Here is a 14,314-nt window from a genome sequence, read left to right as displayed (position 1 = left end):
ATCCAAATTTCTTCCATATAGCACAGAATATTTCAGTAATGTTATAGGAATATATTCAACGTTTTTTTTAATATTACAGAAATATCGCAATGTTGCTAAAATATTCTGTGCTGTAAGAATTGTATTTCATAGGTTGCCAAGTTATCCTAAATTTATCACACAGTTAAAATTTGAATTTTGTAAAATATAACGAAAAATTCTTTCTGTATAAGCAACATGGAATAAATTTGAATGGAATTTTGAACAGTTAATATTTACTTAGGTCCCTAAAGAGAGGAATGCCGTCCTATCTATCGATTACGTTTGTCAGAGTAGGTACTCAAGTAGAACAAATCATGATAACGTCAAAACGATGATGTTAACATGAATTGTAACACTTCAAAAGTGATTTTAATAATTGTTTTGGAGTCATTTTGATGTCATAATGATTTTTTTTTGTTCTGCTTTTGTTTTTCATAAAGATGTGCGAATCAAACATTTGTAAAGTTGAATCGAATCGAATTCAAATTAAATTTTTTCAAATTTATATTACATGGTAATTTAAACATAATAAAGTGTTTTCGATGAATTGCAAATCTTTTTTAATAGAGAAAATTAATCGCAAGAATTTAAGCAAATATTAAAAAAAAATGATGTGTTAAGAAACATTTACAGATAATAAATACTAGACAATAAATGGGAGAGTATTATACTGATAAATGTGTAGTGATTGTTTGGTGTACTTTTCATTTAAAAAAATGAAGCAATTTGAAATTTTGTTCTGAATACTATAAAATCTCATGATACAAACCTATGAAAAGTTGAAACAAATTTACAAAAACAATCATCTATCGTATACACAAAATTTTGAATAGTTTATAAGATAGAAGCAATAGAAAGGTTTTGAAAGTAGACAAATCATGAGAATTGGCATGTGCTGAGCATGAGCTGAAGATTGATCTCGCGGGAGATATAAATGATGCAATATAAACAAAATAATCAAAATACATGATCGATTCGAAATTCTCGAATTATTCAAATTGAAATTCAAACTATTCGCACATCTCTAATAATTTATAATAAGCAAAGATTAACAGTATTTGACAAAGAAACTGCTGACAATTATACGATTCGAACTCTGAAGCACAAGTCTATTGTTATACATGACCTCGTGAGAAACGAGAAGAAACAATATCGTTCGATCGGGTTATTTTCAAATCGAATCACCGTGAAACGGCTCGGTTCGTGGACTTTGCCGCGATCTGGCTATGATGAGGGAAAACCCTCGGTGTGTCTTTTCTATCCGTGGGAAAGCGCGCGTAAGGACGACGAGACCATTTAACAGTCCCCCGCGGTAACGGTAACGGCGGAGTCGCGGCGACGTGAGGAATCGTGAAAAATCCCGTGCTTCGAGCCTTCGCGAGCGTGGTTAATGACGAAGAAACGGGACGCGCGTTGGTGTCCCGTAGTCAATTTTCGAAAACCGGCTCCGCGAGTCGTTTCCCGGCCGCCTCTTGGCCGCGCGCTCGGTTACGCCCGTCCCATCGAATATAATCTACCTCGCCGAGCGTCAAATCTCGCGTTTACTGTTACGACGATCCGCGAGAAATATAGCGATTGAACGCGCAGCCGTTTCCCGGATATCTTCGCCTCGCACGCACGGCGACCGTAAATTTATGGGGGATTCCCGAAATTAATGGCACCCGCGAGTCTCTCCGCTCAACTCGCGTTTTTTGTGCGGCGTAACGAGTTGCACGGACGCGGCGGACTCTCGTCTCCGGCGTCGAAATGAGTTAATTAAAAGTCAAATGTTAATTTAAATTAATTAATCATTATTAGGAATCGATCAGAATTTTTGTCTCTTTAACGACGCGGTCGTTAACCACGTGTGGCATCGCGAGTGGCATTCCTGAAAATCCTGCGCGAGGATTTATTGACGTTCAATTCCGGCTTTTTGCCATAATCAATTGCAATTAATATTTGTTTTCGCGCCACTTGATACTTGCGTAATCGTTCGAGTGTGACTGAGCAGCGATCACTGGAAAATTCCCACATCGTGTCCATGTGTAAAGTAGAACTCCCCACTAATTCGAACGATACAGCCAGTTTACATTCAGGTAGCATTCCAGACCTGTTAATCTATTACGCAAGGCGATTAATTCGGGACGGATAGATAAACAGAAACGAGTTTCCGTCGAGTGCGACGGAAATGTCGAGATTAGAAAGAAATCAGTCGACATCATGGAGAGTCTGAGCGAAGGTGACAGGGCTGTCTTGAAGACGATCTTCGATCCGTTTCAATCCGATTTTCCTGGCTTCGCGGTTTTCCAGGAAGATGGTACGTGGCTACTAACTATAATATAGCAGTTATTAAAATACTTACTGTGGTATCTATCAGAACTTTTAAAACAACCAATTTTTTTTTTACGCTAAAAGTCTTATAGAAGAAACCCAGTAAGCAAGGCACATTAAACAACATTTAGAAATGTTGATTTCATGTGTACTTTTAATCATTTCATGATAATATTGTATAAACATTTCGAAAAGATTATTTCATATATATTTATACGGTTATTCCATACGCTTTTCGAAAGATTGCTGAAATAAAAAAAAAGGAAAACATTATCTTCAAGTCATGGTTAAAGTTTGTTCATCTTGATTATATGACGTTATATACGACATATATGAAAACGTGTTAATAAATGTAGTAACAGTAGTATGATTTTATGCTTACTTTTTATGATAAATGACAAACAATCGGCATTAAAATTTCTTTAAATTTTAAGTGTAAAGATTAAAATCTGAGCATATAATAATGGATGGTGATCCTTTATAAATCTGCGCGTAACTCATCCGCCGCGTGCGATTTAAAACCGAGATTGCCATTCAATTTTAATGACGGTGTAGTCGAGACACTTGTTGCACTAGTTGGACACGATTCAAACCGCAGGCACCTCAGATCGCTCGAAAAATTCGCGGACGCTTAAAGCCCGTGAGTAACCGCATTCGTCTGGCGCGAGTCAACTCTCACGCCAGACATTCAGATCATCATGAATATGCAAGGAATCGCGCGATGCAATAACAGATAAAGTCTCTTGTTTTATATTCTCAAGGCTACGCTCTACAGAGTTAATAAAATTTCATGTTGTCATTCAATTTTTTTGTAAACTGTGTACGTATAAATTAAACACAGACACATACAAATAACTAGGCAATTAAGTAGTTTACATTTTCCCTTAAAAATAACTGCGCATTTCCTTTATATATAATTAATTTAATTTATTATTCTGTAAAAGCATGAAAAGAAGGTCAGAGAATTAATATTTTACGAGATAAATATTTAAATAGATTGTAACGTATTCGTTCAGTGTTTCTGCCAATAGATAATATGGACAATGATTCGTGACTATTGTGTGTCCAATCATTTTAAACGTGTACTATTCCGAATCACGCCTTTTGAAAATATTTGATATCTGGTCAAATTTAATATTGTACTCGTTATATGTATATAATTTTGAAAATTGGAAAAGGATACGGTGCATTATGAGCATCTTTCTATTAAAGGTAAGAATGCACTGCAAACGTAAAAAAAGCAAACATAAAAAGATGCTAACCGTCTCTTCATTTGCTGTTAAAGCGCAATGAAAGTGATTCGTTTTTTTTTCGACGAATGATAACAGGCGAAAAGTGAACTATTTACAAAAACATTAAGTAGAATAAGAACAGATTCTGGGAGCAAGCAAAGCAATCCGCTATTAGTCGGCTCCAAGAAAAATCATGCTATATGTCCGATGGGAAAGTGCTGGTAAATATTGTGTACTATTAATGTAATTAAATTATTATACAATGAGTTACTTTCGACTCAAACGATTAAATCAAAAAAGTGTTCAAACTAAAGACAGCGATCGATAAAGAACGTTCAGAATTGGCCAACAGAAGGGCGTCGTGTTCCACAAGGACAATGCCAGACCGCATGTCGCTCTGGCAAAAATTATTACAACTTGGTTGAGACATATTCCATTTGCCATACTCATCTGACCTTGTATCTTCAAATTACCACTTTCTTTCTTCTTTATAGATATATTTCTTCAAGGGCAAAATTTCATTTCTTATTAAAAAACTGTAAAATCTATCGTGAGCAAGTTTTTATTTAAAAATCTAAGAAATTCTAGAAGAATAAAATCATAAAATTATCTCTAAAAATTGTTAAAAATTATTTTTAAAAATGGAAATTTTTGAAAAAAGATTTATTTCTACAAATTTAAATTTTGAATTTTGAAAAATCGAACAAATACTTGTTACAATCTAATATGTTATATTTTATAGTAAAATAAAATGTAAAATGTATATCGTGAATACTACATTTCTTATGAATTTTTAAAATAACTACATTAATATTTTTTATTTGAAATAATTAGAAAAATTGTATTATGTAAAAAATTATTTGGTTTCATTAAAAAAAGTATCCGTAACATACACGTTTCATCAAAATATGTATAAAATGTATGTAGAAAATATCTTACATAAATTATATTTCCACCCTAAAACTACGAAATTTGAATTTGAAATAAATACTTTCTTTTCTCTAATAATAAGGAACAATTGATATATTTGAAATGTGCAATTATAATGTGGAACTTTGTAAGTACGTTACGTGTAACAGCTATGCCTAATACACATATCTTTTTCAATATTCAATTAAGAAGAGACAACAAATACCTTAGAGGAGGCTCGCTTAGAACCGGATGTATTAGACATCGTGAAGAAGGCAATAGTCTTCGCGGAAGCGAAGAATTTCGACGATTCTTTCCGGCTTTTTGACGAGGCATTAAAGCAAGCACCTGAATCGCCGTTGATCTTAAATGATAGAGCGCAAGCGTTACGTCTGGCGAATCGAGACGAAGGTATTACTTTTAGTTATAATACAAGGGTTTCTATAAAAATTTTAGGATAGAATTATAACTCGATAATCATGTAAATTGTCATTTAGAGGCGTTGAAGGATTTACATTTAGCGGTGGAACTGAGTGGAGGAAAAGGAAAGGCGGGGATCCAGGCGCTTTGTCAACGCGGTGCTCTTTATCGTTCGATGGAGCAGGATGACAAGGCCAGAGAAGATTTTACCCGTGCAGCCAAGGCTGGTTCGAGTTTCGCTAAATCGCAACTGGTCGCTTTAAATCCTTACGCGGCTATGTGCAACGCGATGCTGCGCAAGATGACGCATATTCATAACTAATCAACTTTGATCTAACATAGGATTACAAGTCAAAACAATGATCATTTAATAGATAATAACGTTTTATTTTATTTCTATATAGATAAATCCACGAACGGATCCACAAGACCTACAGATCTTGATATAATGATAATCGTAAAAGTAATAATATAATAATAATAGTATTAACAATAATGATCATTAGAAAAAAATTTCACATAAAAATATAAATTATCTGTATTAAACCCGGATATATATATATCCATCTGTAAAATCGGGCCTAATTTTTGTTAAAAAGGAACTCGCGCTAAATCGCCAACGAAGAAAACGTCAAGTTCTGTATACCCGTAAAGATTCCTTCTCTTCCAGCTAAATCAGTTCTCCCTAAATTCGAAGATTTACATCTAACAGAGAGAGAGAGAACTCGGTGCGTATTAATTAACTACATTGTCGGTAGACATTGATCGCATTGAGAAAGATTGAAGACTTCGAACAGTACCCACAATTTATTCAACGGAAACCGATAACGAAATTATGCCTAATATGATTTCTTCATATTACACACATATACTTGTATAGATATTTATATATGTATAGAATAAAATATGCCTTATATCACGCTTATGCTTTTTAGAGACAATACTTTACATTCACGCCGGGAAATTCTATCCATGCAAAAGTCACAAGTGATTTTCCCACTCGTTCATGCTCGACCCTTAAATGCAATAAATGTGGAGAACCTGCTACGGTCGATTTCTTAGATTCGTGCGTCGAACGACACTCGGATTAACGTACCCGCAAGCATATATCAGTTTCAGTGATGATTAATGCGACAATTAATATAGCTGTTTGTCCCAGCAAACATGAAGCTATCTACTGCCCAGTTCTCATGTTTTAAACCATAACGAAATCACGACTCGTATTAGATTTTTCGCTTTCCGAACCTTCCTCACTGCCGTCCTCTCCTTCGGCCGAGTCGGACGAAGCTTTCCTCTCTTCGCTAGGCAAGGATAATTCCTCGTTAGACACTTTCGTCGCTACAAGTTCTTTCTCTTCTCTAAAAAGGATAAAAGTATAAAGAATTAGAAATACATGTTATTATATTTCAGATTGTCTATCAAATGTGAATCTCGAAACACTCACTGAACTAATGGTGCATCTTCAGAGTCAGAATCCTTCTCTTTCTTTCTTTTCTTTTTACTTGTCTTCTTGTCACCGTCCGACGTGGGACCATAATATTCGTACTGTAAAGATATTTTTGTATCATAAATTAAAATGTTCGGATACATAAATTAAATGTTATCACTGCGACTGAACAAATGAATGTGATAAACTACTAACCTGATATAATGGCCAGAAGGACGCGAAGAAGCCAACGTCGGCTGTCAGGTTGGGCAATAACCATAGATGACATCTACCCAGTGTGGGCACCCACAGAAGACAGAATACAATCATTCTAATAATAGCCAGTGCTAATATAAATACGAGAAATCCCGCAGCGGCGACACTTAGATAGTAAACTCCATGACGAATAGTCAAGGGCCACAGTGGGAACAGACAGACTCCTATTGCACCTAAGACTACAAGTGTACCAAAAAACCAGTAATACACAGGAATTGGCTCATATATCCACACGTATGCATCGTTACAATCCACAAAGTACTGTTCCATGTGCATTTCTAGTCTTACCTGAAAGCAAAGGTGTCTTTTATTAAGAAAGAAGGTGAAGGAAGAGAGAATTTTAGTGGGACGAATAAATTTTCACACTTACTTTTGGCTTCTTCTTATGTTCCTTCCGTTCATCAATTTTCTCTTCACTCTTCTCATCTTTCACCACAGCCGTATCTTTGCTCTCCTTGAAGTCTTCCTTGTCAGTTCCTTTTTTGTCCTCCTTAGTAGGCTTCTTCTTAATACCCCGCATTTTGTTAAGCTCCTCCTCCGAGATTACCACCTTCTTGGCTCGGTGAAAGAACTTGTGCCTGAGCATGAGGTCCAAGAACTGAGAGACCTGCTCGCGAGTCTCGAACACTGTGCTCCAGGGTGAATTTTCCAGTAGAGCGTCAATCGCGCGCGACCCAGTAAAGTACTCGACATTGTGAGTCCTATCGAACTTGGTCTTCTTCGACGGTACATTATTGCGGATCCACTTAGCTACCGCGTACTCCTCCTTGGACGGCTTGTCCTGGGCGACTTTAGTATCCAAACTGGCTACTTCCTGTTACAAAAAGCAACAATGTCCGTTAGGCAGTTTGATTCGAGAGCGAAGGAAAGATCTAAGGAGACATGCGAATTTGATTGACACGAAAGGGAAGTGCGAGCTGTGATTTACGATCCTTCGGGAACGGAAAGATCGCAGAAAACATCTCGAGAAATCTGTCTACGTCACTCAGAGCGGCGCTTATCGGCGCTGTCGCGTTTCACGGAGCGACGGATCGCGAGCAGCGACATGACGTCGCATTTCGCCTTGGCCGATCGCGACGTACGTTTGTGGGTCGCGTGCCGTACGTGACACGCAACTATCCGCGATTTTCGCCCATATGCGACGGCTTACATCTTTGCGCTTCCTGTTTTTCCTGCGCTCCGCCATGCTGTGAATCCCGTGTTACGCTTGCGCGCACAGATCCGCTGCTCACGCTGCCGGCCGCCGAAGCTGCTGCGAACTGGCATATGCGAACGCCGCGGATGCGTAACCCTAAGCACGCACCGTGGTGGCACGCGGAAACGATCCCCGTCACGTCGTCCGCGTTTGCTTCTTTTCACCACCTCCTTCGTCTCCTGCTCCTTCACTTCCTTTGCACCTTCTCCTGCCTTCTCCTAGCGTGAATATTCGTCTCTTTTGGGACACGGCACACCACCTGGTGTTTACTCCGATTCACAAACTGGAAACAGCAGTAGCGCCGATCAAGAGGCTCAGTGGCGTATCTGGGAAGCTTTTAGAAAGGTCATGGAACCGATGACGTGAACAGCGTTCGGATCATCGGACTTCAATGGACCATCGAGGAGGGCAATTGGAGAATTATATGACATTGTCGAACGTTTTGGTTTCGCGAACGTTGCTAACGAGTCTACTGTTTCATTGCCAATTTATCACAATTGTTTTAGCATGATTTATAAATCCATATAATAATTCAAATAAAGATAGTGAAAGATTGTAAATGATTGAAGTAATAATACAATATTAATAAAAAAAAAAGAGAAAATGAAAGTGTCAAATTAAAAATAAATATATAGAATTAGAGTATTAAGATTTATTAATTTATGAAAATGATTTTTATGATAGTTTTATGTAACGCAATCTTCAAAATAAAGAAAAGATCTCTTTCTTTTTGTCGCGCGTTTCTTTTTGTTAATCGATTCGAGGTATATGTGTATAATAAAATAAATATATTTTAAGTATGCCATTCTCTCTTTGCAACTGAACTTTGTACTTTGTACGATCCATCTGTTTCTTCTTTTTCCTCATTGTCTCTAATTAGCTAGAGTTTGTTTAGTAATTAAAGAACACAGGCTTTTTTGTATTACACGAATTCAAACGAATGGAATTTTTCCACTCATGCACATTGCAGTAGCGTAATTATATGATTGTTAAGTCCAAATCAGAAAATAAAATAAAAAATATTAAAGAAAGTAATGCAGATTTTTATCAATGATAAAATTTATGTATAATATAAAATTTAATATATTTATTTATAATAAAGTTTCTTAATATTTTTTGTGTCTACGTGCATGACTACCAATAACTTTTATAAATGTATGTTTATTACAAAAAAAACCGTAAAAGAATCTTGTCTGCATTATAATAAAGTATAAAATTATACAAATATTTGTGAACGGTTAACAAAAAATTTATAAATATTTAATGTGAAACATCAATACATTAAAATCTGACATCTCACTTTTACAACCCTTCTCACATAACGATTCGTGATCGACCTAAGGTTTGTTCGCGTCGCATACTCCAACATACTCCAACGTGCTCCAATGCATTTGCAGCAAACGTATTGGAGCACGTTGGAATATATTGGAGCATGTGACGCGAACAAACCTCTAATGTCAACGTTAATCACCTGTCAGCTCTTTCATTTAGTCGGCAGTGAAGAAGTTTGTCTCATTCTCTGGCTTACATACAGCTAGAATGTAATAGCTAGGAGCAATAAAATAGGTATGTATAATAATTTTACGCATAAAATCACAATCCTAAATTGTCCTAGGTTCAATGTGATTCATGACTAGACCAGCTGCACCAGCTTTTAATAACTTTCCGCTCCTGTAGATGGGGTTGCGCGCGCATCATCCTCGAGGCTTCCACTCGCTCGTCGACCTCTCGTCTACGTTACTGTACGTTACACGCGCTGAAGACGATCAGGCTTTTGTTTGTCAGTGCTGTTGGTCACTGTTGGTGCTGTTACAGCCTGTTACTGCTGGTGTATTCCGAGTGTCGTTGCGCGTCGCGTTGCGTGCGTGACTGTTGCAGGTAAACAAAGGCGCGTATATTCGGCGTACATCAACGGGGGTTTTATGTACGGCGCTAACATGCGCGAGCGCGAGGAGCTCTCGAGGTGTTTTCTACCGGGGCAACCGGCCCAGGTCCCGCTGCCACCGCCGCCACCACCGCCGTCGCCACGGGCTCCAGGCTTGGACGCCTTGCATAGCCTCTGCAAGCAGATCTACCCGGACCAGAGCAACCCGTTGACGGTTACGGCGATCGTGAAATATTGGTAAGAACCCCACGACGCCGATTGTTCTCGTCGAAGAACGTCATTCGTTTTACCAAGGATCACAGGTGGCTTGGATGCTCGGCCTGGCGATTGGTGGTCCCTTGCTAGGTAGTCGATTAATTAATTTTTCAGAAGCTTCTCAGCAATTATTTTGTATCACTTGTATTTAATTAATTAAACTTATCTAATTAGCATGCATTAATTTTCTCTGTTGTTTCTCGGCAATTATTGCATGGAATCTTCGGGGATTTTCTATGAGCTATTATATCAATTTTCTTCTCGAGTCAATGCACTGAAGCTGCAGTAAACCGTTATACGAAATACGTCTCTCGAAAGCATTGAGACACGATTTTTCCATTCCTCCCTCGCGAGAAAAGGCGATTACCGTGGTTATATTTAGCCTCCCCTTTTACACACGTAAAACCGGATATCCCGTCAGCTGACTTGAGTTTTCCCTTTAGGTTAGGAGGACCGGATCCCCTCGACTACATCAGTATGTACGCCAATTCGGGATACCCCGAGCTTGGAGTACCTCCACATTGGCACTATATCAGGTAAGAATGGTTGTTATACTAGTGTTAAAAGTAAGATCTGTACAGGGTATTTCCATCTCGAATCTAAAGAGCTGGAGCAATTTATTGCTCCAGTTTTATTTGGAGCTCAAGAAACGAGCAACTAAGATCAGAATGTTTATATATTTTTTATTTCCCCACATTTGAATTTAAATATATGATTTAAGATGCGCTTGTATTTCAGACTCGCATATTCATTAAGTTTAATTTGCATAAACAAAAGATATTTAGACTTCTAAAAGATATCTTACCATGTCTCGAGATGTGTCTTACATTTTTTTGAAAAGACAGATTTAGTAATTTAAAGGATATTTTGTGCAACATTTTGATACATCATTTCAGAGGAATGTCTATGGAGATGTTTGGAAGATATTTTTGAAAAATTTAAAAGATATTATATGTAACATATATCTTAAAAGTATTTTTTAATATTTTTTTTAAACATATCTTAAAAATATTTTGAAGATATTCTTTAATGAGATATCTTTTAGATATCCACACAAGATCTTGATATTTTCTAGAAAGTGGAATACAAACTATGGCAGATGCGCGATATGTTGTTAGTTGTTAGACGCTACCGTTTCATTCCGATGTTTCATTGGAATCTGTGTGCGGAATGACGAATGATCTTCCGCCAAAGGGTGCGGGCCCTTTCTCTTTTTTCTTGCGCCTTGGCGACCCTCGCTTCTTCAGACAGCTGTCCTAATACTACTCCGCGCGCTTCTCTATATATAGAGAGTGCATAGGGTGCAGGAGGAACGAAGTCGTTTAAAGTCGCGGGGAGTCGGAAATAGAAGCGCCGGACTTCCCCTTTTTCGTCTGCGCCGGCTAATTATACTTCGCCATTGACGAAAATCTACGTACTTTTTTTACGAGATTTTTATTGCTGAGAGTTCTCTCTCTCTCTCTCTCTCGCGTATATTTTTAAAAAGTTTCCTTAAGTCGCTGTTTAATTCAACGAGATTTTTATTTCTTCTTACGGTTAGAAATCACCTTTAAAAAGAGAAGAAGAGCATGACAGGAAAAAACGTACAGTACCGAGACATTAATTTTACGTTAGCTTTATACTCCGTTCGTTTAAATGCAGTTTAGGGTTGAGCGATTTACATGGCGATGGCCGATTACATCCCAAACCTGGTCCGGGCCGTCCCAGCGGATTCGGATTTGAGTTGACCTTCCGTCTCGCTCGTGAGAGGGGCGAGACGACACCGCCCACGTGGCCGGCAAACGTGATGCAGCAATTGGCCAAATATGTTTTCAATTCCGGGAACACGTTGATGCCGGGCGACCACGTCTCTTGGCACGCTCCGCTGGACGGCGGAAATGGTTGTATCACCCAGATTTTGATGGGACAAGACCCGCAGCTTTCAACGTCGATCTCGACACCTCACGGCGACGTACGTATAAAAAGCTTAAGCTCGTATTCATAAAATAAGACGATTTGATGATTTTAAAACTTCTTAAGATTTTTACGGCAGATAAATAAAATTTGTAACTTTGGCGAAAGTCCGTTTAGTTTTAAATTGTGAACGAAGGAAAAAGTGAATATGTGCTTTAAATGTTGAAGGTGGATCGTTGATACAGTCTCTTATTGTTGGAAACAGGTTTCGTTTGTTCAAATTGTCGGCGTTACTTCCGAGGAGTTGCAGGCGGCTCAACATTGGAATGGCCTGGGTGTGGTTAACTTGCTGAGAAGCGCCAGGGGTTGCGGCCCATGGTTGATCACGGATATGAGCAGAATGCATTCCGCTATGGAGGACGATCCCACTATAGCGGAGAAGATACAATGTGGCATTGAAAGAGACGGCTCAAATACTAGCGGCGTATCAGCCAAATGTTGGTAAGTGATGACTAATCGATAGAAACTGGATGTTATTTTGAGTTGAATTTATTAGGATTGTATCTTTATGTATTTGGGTGTTATATATAGGTGGGTGCAAATAACAAATGACAGAAGCGCGGAGAGATACAGGGAGAAAAGGGACGATTCCGACGACGATGAAGACGTGAAGCCAATCGTGAAAACGGAGAGGCTATCGCCGTGTGAGCAGCAGGATGCCAACGTCTCTGACGAAAATAGTATTAGAACTTTGTCTGGACTACATCTAACGTTCAACCTTGAAGCTGGCTCGTTGTTACCATTGGCGATAAAGTTAGTAATGATAGAAACGGAGTTCATGCGACAGCACTGCAACGACGACGTTCGATGAATAATGCAATATTCATATTGCAGGGGTCGCGTTATGCATGGAAGGCATTTCACGTTTAAATCCATACTGTCCCATTCGGCCGTAACGATAGTCGCGCCATCAGTCACGGGCACCTTCGTGTCCAAAGACAAGCCATATGTCGTTCAAGGACCGTGGCTGCAGGTACTTCTTTCGGAAGAGCTGTCTGAGAAGATGGCCGAGGAGTTCCAAGTCCTTAACGCGCCGGATAAGGTAACAACGAGATTGCGAGATTGCGATTATTAAAACGATAATGTAGCGTATATAGGAAGCCACGTCCAGTTATTTCAAAATTTAAAAATATCTTTAGTCTTACTATTAATACTGCTATTGCCGAATATTTAACGTTTTAATATATCTTGTTACAGATCCAATTGCCAAAATCGTTTTCTTGGCCAGAACATAATTTAGTCATCACCATCATCAATGATTAAAACTGTTCAACGATCCGCCGATCCAACTGCAATTCACGAACATCATTCTCCATACCGTTTCATATTATTTAAGTTAAAGATAGGACAACGAAAGTATTATCGAGCCTCGAATCTTTTTATTTATAACTACGTTTCCCATGACCTAACGTAAGATTTTATAATTTATAAATGTTATCTTACGCGTTTAAGAGACTTGAACCATTCATCAATGTGCGAAAGCAGAGATTTGCGCACGTTCCTAGATGCAATTTTTAAAAAACAGCGTATTTTTCTATATATGAACGTCTCTCTTTTACAAATTGATGCCTGCTTATATATACATGAAAAATTTCTGCAACACTTGCCAAGTTGTTCAAATTGACAATATTGTTATCTCTTATATAAAAACGGTAAGTAATGAAATGTTGCAAATTTTTTATGTATACTTCACTATGTACATACATAAATACGACATAAATTATATGCTATTTTACGACAAAATTTGATATGCGCCTTACATATTGTTGTAGATAATAAACGTTTATGTAAATAATTGATAGAGATATTCGTACTTTACAAAGGAAACCTTATGTAATTGTCTTTTTTTTATGATCGATATCGCCTGTTATTTCGTTGCTTTGGCCTTCTGCTCGTCTTTTTCGCCGGAAGACACGCTTTCTGGCCGTGGCTCCTCGCTGTCGGATTGTTGTTATCGCTTTGCGTCACGCGTTGCCCAAACATGTCAAACAGCTTCGCGTGGGGATTCTAAAGTATCGACATGACATTGAAATCAATCGCACATGTTGAGTGGAACTAGTTAACATTTTGACGTGAGAGTAAGCAATCACGGTACAAATTTTGATATTTGAGTTGCAGTGTGTTGCTTTTAATATATGATAATCGCAGCAATGGATCTAATTTCCCTGCATTTTGACATCACTCATAATGAAATCGTCTCGCTGTCGGGTGAGTTTTGCATTTATATATATATATATAATATATATATATATATATATATATATATATATAATATGTAGCATATTAAAAACAAACAATTAACGGAACTGTTAACCGTCTACGTTAAGGAAACATTTAAATTTTTCTTGTTGGATCAAAAACCAGATAATGCACCATGCGACCACGCGCGGATTTCTATCAATATATCAATCGTGATCAATATATCAATCGCA

General features: G+C 37.9%; 3 protein-coding genes across 4 annotated transcripts; 2 read left to right on the top strand and 1 right to left on the bottom strand.

The window, feature by feature from the left end:
- Positions 1 to 2,044: 2,044 nt before the first annotated feature.
- On the top strand, positions 2,045 to 5,811 carry LOC105202573 (tetratricopeptide repeat protein 36). The gene is made up of 3 exons (XM_011171151.3): positions 2,045 to 2,317; positions 4,683 to 4,883; positions 4,970 to 5,811. The coding sequence occupies exons 1-3, from the start codon at positions 2,221 to 2,223 to the stop codon at positions 5,212 to 5,214; spliced, it is 543 nt and encodes a 180-aa protein (XP_011169453.1). The 5' UTR covers positions 2,045 to 2,220; the 3' UTR covers positions 5,215 to 5,811.
- On the bottom strand, positions 5,681 to 8,098 carry LOC105202572 (translocation protein SEC62). Its single transcript, XM_011171150.3, has 5 exons — positions 7,745 to 8,098; positions 6,965 to 7,408; positions 6,535 to 6,882; positions 6,337 to 6,437; positions 5,681 to 6,250 (listed from the first exon to the last, which is right to left on the bottom strand). Exons 1-5 carry the CDS (start codon positions 7,778 to 7,780, stop codon positions 6,088 to 6,090), a joined length of 1,092 nt encoding a protein of 363 aa, XP_011169452.1. The 5' UTR covers positions 7,781 to 8,098; the 3' UTR covers positions 5,681 to 6,087.
- A 1,423-nt stretch (positions 8,099 to 9,521) lies between these two features.
- Positions 9,522 to 13,677, top strand: LOC105202577 (suppressor of fused homolog). 2 transcript variants are annotated; one of them, XM_011171159.3, is made up of 7 exons: positions 9,522 to 9,911; positions 10,373 to 10,465; positions 11,571 to 11,880; positions 12,088 to 12,323; positions 12,414 to 12,635; positions 12,717 to 12,924; positions 13,080 to 13,677. In XM_011171159.3, exons 1-7 carry the CDS (start codon positions 9,712 to 9,714, stop codon positions 13,143 to 13,145), a joined length of 1,335 nt encoding a protein of 444 aa, XP_011169461.1. In that variant the 5' UTR covers positions 9,522 to 9,711; the 3' UTR covers positions 13,146 to 13,677. The 2 variants fall into 2 exon arrangements, with proteins under 2 accessions (XP_011169461.1, XP_025991877.1); XM_026136092.2 differs by having other exon boundaries at positions 9,906 to 10,019.
- The last annotated feature ends 637 nt before the right edge of the window (positions 13,678 to 14,314 follow it).

The sequence above is a fragment of the Solenopsis invicta genome, chromosome 12, assembly GCF_016802725.1.
Source record: "Solenopsis invicta isolate M01_SB chromosome 12, UNIL_Sinv_3.0, whole genome shotgun sequence".
Taxonomy (NCBI): Eukaryota; Metazoa; Arthropoda; class Insecta; order Hymenoptera; family Formicidae; genus Solenopsis; species Solenopsis invicta.
The sequence above is the reverse complement of the archived record's forward strand: the minus strand, read 5'-3'. Positions and strand labels throughout refer to the sequence as shown.

Coding starts and splice junctions, on each gene's coding strand:
- LOC105202577 (XM_011171159.3), top strand. CDS start 9,712: ATGTACGGCGCTAACATGCGCGAGCGCGAGGAGCTCTCGAGGTGTTTT. Junction 11,881..12,087: donor TCTCGACACCTCACGGCGAC/GTACGTATAAAA, acceptor TGTTGGAAACAG/GTTTCGTTTGTTCAAATTGT. Junction 12,324..12,413: donor GGCGTATCAGCCAAATGTTG/GTAAGTGATGAC, acceptor TGTTATATATAG/GTGGGTGCAAATAACAAATG.
- LOC105202572 (XM_011171150.3), bottom strand. CDS start 7,780: ATGGCGGAGCGCAGGAAAAACAGGAAGCGCAAAGAT. Junction 7,409..7,744: donor AAAACAGGAAGCGCAAAGAT/GTAAGCCGTCGC, acceptor TTTTTGTAACAG/GAAGTAGCCAGTTTGGATAC. Junction 6,251..6,336: donor GAAGATGCACCATTAGTTCA/GTGAGTGTTTCG, acceptor TATCCTTTTTAG/AGAAGAGAAAGAACTTGTAG.
- LOC105202573 (XM_011171151.3), top strand. CDS start 2,221: ATGGAGAGTCTGAGCGAAGGTGACAGGGCTGTCTTGAAGACGATCTTC. Junction 2,318..4,682: donor CGCGGTTTTCCAGGAAGATG/GTACGTGGCTAC, acceptor TATTCAATTAAG/AAGAGACAACAAATACCTTA. Junction 4,884..4,969: donor TCTGGCGAATCGAGACGAAG/GTATTACTTTTA, acceptor ATTGTCATTTAG/AGGCGTTGAAGGATTTACAT.